This window comes from Octopus bimaculoides, chromosome 24 (genome assembly GCF_001194135.2).
Source record: "Octopus bimaculoides isolate UCB-OBI-ISO-001 chromosome 24, ASM119413v2, whole genome shotgun sequence".
In the NCBI taxonomy this organism is placed as follows: Eukaryota; Metazoa; Mollusca; class Cephalopoda; order Octopoda; family Octopodidae; genus Octopus; species Octopus bimaculoides.
The window spans coordinates 11,641,593-11,644,914 of NC_069004.1; the positions used below are offsets into that span (position 1 = coordinate 11,641,593).

The following is a 3,322-nucleotide window of genomic DNA, read 5'->3' on the forward strand; positions in this document are numbered from 1 at the left end:
GAATCGATTACATCAAGCCCGGTGCTCAACTGGTACTTATTTTTTATCGACACCCTAAAGGACAAAAGTCAAAGTTGCCCTTGGTGGAATTTGAACTCAGACTGTGAAGACATGAAATGCTGCTAAGCATTTTGTCCAATATACTAACAATTCTGCCAGCTCTCCACCTTAATAATAATAATAATAATAATAATGATTTTATTTTATTTATGCACTCTTTTAAAGCCTAGCCAGGCTCATGGGCCCGGTTTCTTGGTTTCTATGGCATATGTGTTCCACCTAGCTGGACGGGATGCCAGTCCATCGCAGCATTACTCAAGAAACAAGAAGAAAGAGTGAGAGAAAGTTGGGGAGAAAGAGTACAAGAGGGGTTGCCACCACCCCCTGCTGGAGCCCCGTGAAGCTTTTAGGTGTTTTCGCTCAATAAACACACACAATGCCCGGTCTGGGAATCGAAACCACGATCCTCCGACCATGAGGTCGCTGCTCTAACACTGGGCCATTGTGCCTCCACAATAATAATAATAATAATAATAATGATAATAATAATAATAATCCTTTCTACTAAAGGTATGAGTCCTGAAATTTTGGGGGAGAGGACTAGTTGATTACATCAACCCCAGTGTTTCAATGGTACTTAATTTATTGACCCCAAAAGGATGAAAGGCAAAGTTGACCTTGGTGGAATTTGAACTCAGAATGTAAAGATAGATGAGATGCTGCTAAGCGTTTTTCACAGCAAGCTAACAATTCTGTCAGCTCACCACCTTAATTCTGCTACTAAGAAGACCTGTCCTCTACAGTAGAAGCGTAAAGGCCACTCCCCCCAGTAACAAAAACAAGTAAAATAACAAAAGAATAAAAAAAATACACTGTTTATATGGTCCATAGAAGAAACTGTATAAACTAACTGAAATGATGGTACTCAGTATCAGGAAAATGCATGTAAAATTCTGTTCTTGAAAGCAAGTTTATGAAAGTTGAAAGTTTGGTACTTATATACAGGGTGTCCACAAGGTCTGGGTACATAGAGTAAATAAAATCATAACATAAACAATTAAATATAAGAAATAATAATTTCTTAAAGTATGTGTTAATCCCCATGTAGGTACATGGAGTAAATAAAATAATAACGTAAACAATTAAATATTAGAAATAATAATTTCTTAAAGTATGTGTTAATCCCATGTGGGTACATGGAGTAAATAAAATCATAACATAAACAATTAAATATAAGAAATAATAATTTCTTAAAGTATGTGTTAATCCCCATGTACCCAGACTTTGTGGACACCCTGTAGAATTGGTAAAATAATCAAACAATGAACTTACCCCCTGCCAGAGTTTGTTCAATCTGAGGCAAACTAAGAATGTCTGCACGATAATCTGTGTATATGTTACTAACAGCTACTTGAAATAAATATTTGGTGAAGGGTTTTAGAGGATAAATAACGGTTTTCTTCAGGAAGCTTACCTGCAAATTGAGAGAGAAATTATGCAAAGTTTCAGATTAAAGTGTACATCATTTATTATAAAATAATGAGAATATTGCAATTAATTCAATAATTAGGTTGTTGTTATTGTTTGACCCCAGATCAGCACACACTGAAGGATCTTACCAGGCCTGTTGCTAGTCTTAGGTGCTTGGAGGTGCTTCAGAATATTCAAGGTGGGCACTATTTTGGATTGTGAGAAAATTTTTTGGGAACAGTATTTTCTAAATACTGAATAGCAGTGCCATCCTGTGCACCCCTTTGTTGTTGTTGTTGTTGTTGTTGGCACTCCGTCACTTACGACGTCGAGGGTTCCAGTTGATCTGATCAACGGAACGGCCTGCTCGTGAAATTAACGTGCAAGTGGCTGAGCACTCCACAGACACGTGTACCCTTAACGTAGTTCTCAGGGATATTCAGCGTGATACACAGTGTGAGAAGGCTGACCCTTTGAATTACAGGCACAACAGAAACAGAAAGTAAGAGTGAGAGAAAGTTGTGGTGGAAAATTGTCAAGAAGGACAAAATGTCGATTTGGCCCTGGCGGAATTTGAACTCAGAATGTAACAACAACACTACCATATACTGAACAAAAGTGATACCAGAAGCAATAAAGTTTTACTTACAACTGTATGGCAGGGAATGTTCTTTGCACATGATGTGTCGTCCATGCCTCGTTTCAGTTCGGTGTAATGAATAGTGTAGTTTGTGGTCGGATGTGAAACATCATTACAATCTTGATGCCATTTAATGTCGGACAGACGTAAAGTGATGCTGGTATTGGTGCGTGAGACAACAGTGATGCTGTTGTCTTTCGGCAATGATATCAGGCATTTTTGGTCTGAAATTTAATAAAAGAATTCAACCAAAGATATCTTAGTGCTTGGTTTTGAATAAAATGCAAGACGATACTGCTCAGAAATTAATACATTTTAGCAAACATTTGCAGGGCAGAAGAGAGAAAGATTTTATAAGAAAGTCAAGTTGTACATAGTTCCATCAGAGAACTTCAGACAACAACAAAATGTTTCCCTCCCTCTGTTTCTTTCTTAGTGAAAAAGGAACTTTATGGGTACAGTGTGTACATGTATTGTGCATGCATGTGCATACATGTGCATGATTGTGCATGTGTGTGCTTGCATGTGTACATGTGTGTGTGTGTTGTAGTGAGATGTGGTTCTTGAATGGTTGGTTCGTTAGTGTCATTGTTGTAACGTCCACTTTTCCATGCTTGCATGGGTCAGACATAATCCATTTTACGTCCAAATGCTCTTCCTGTCACCAACACTAAATTTACCATGAACCTAATATTTCCCCATGGCCAAACATATTTCCATAGAAGATTGGAAACAAATGACGCCATTTGGATAACAGTGACACTCATATACACCTGCCACACAGTGTCCAGATAATGAGGTACACACACACACACACACACACTAAAAACTGGGACACTGTTGGCTATGATGACAAGGGTTCCAGCTGATCTGATCAACAGCCTGCTTGTAAAATTAATAATGTGAAAGTAGTTGAGTACTCCACAGACACACATGCCCTTAATTTAGTTCTCAAGGAGATCGGCGTGACACAGTGTGTGACAAGGCTGACCCTTTGAAATACAGGTACTACTCATTTTCGCTAGTTGAGTGAACTAGAACAACATGAAATAAAGTGTCTTGCTCAAGGACAACAACACACCACCAGGAATTGAACTTTTGACCATAAGGTCGTGAGCCAAATACTCTAACCACTAAGCCATGTACCTTCACAACACAGACAGACAGACAGACAGACAGACACACACACACACACACACACACACACACACA

At 38.6% G+C, this 3,322-nt stretch overlaps 1 protein-coding gene across 1 annotated transcript in view; it reads right to left on the bottom strand.

The window, feature by feature from the left end:
* The window catches only part of LOC106879977 (proto-oncogene tyrosine-protein kinase ROS), a 330,537-nt gene that overhangs the window by 38,407 nt on the left and 288,808 nt on the right, over positions 1-3,322 (bottom strand). Inside the window, exons 27-28 of the mRNA XM_052976515.1 lie at positions 2,120-2,340; positions 1,322-1,474 (exon numbers count right to left, since the gene is read on the bottom strand). Of these exons, the coding sequence (XP_052832475.1) occupies positions 1,322-1,474; positions 2,120-2,340 (374 nt within the window). The remainder of the gene's footprint in view (positions 1-1,321; positions 1,475-2,119; positions 2,341-3,322) is intronic.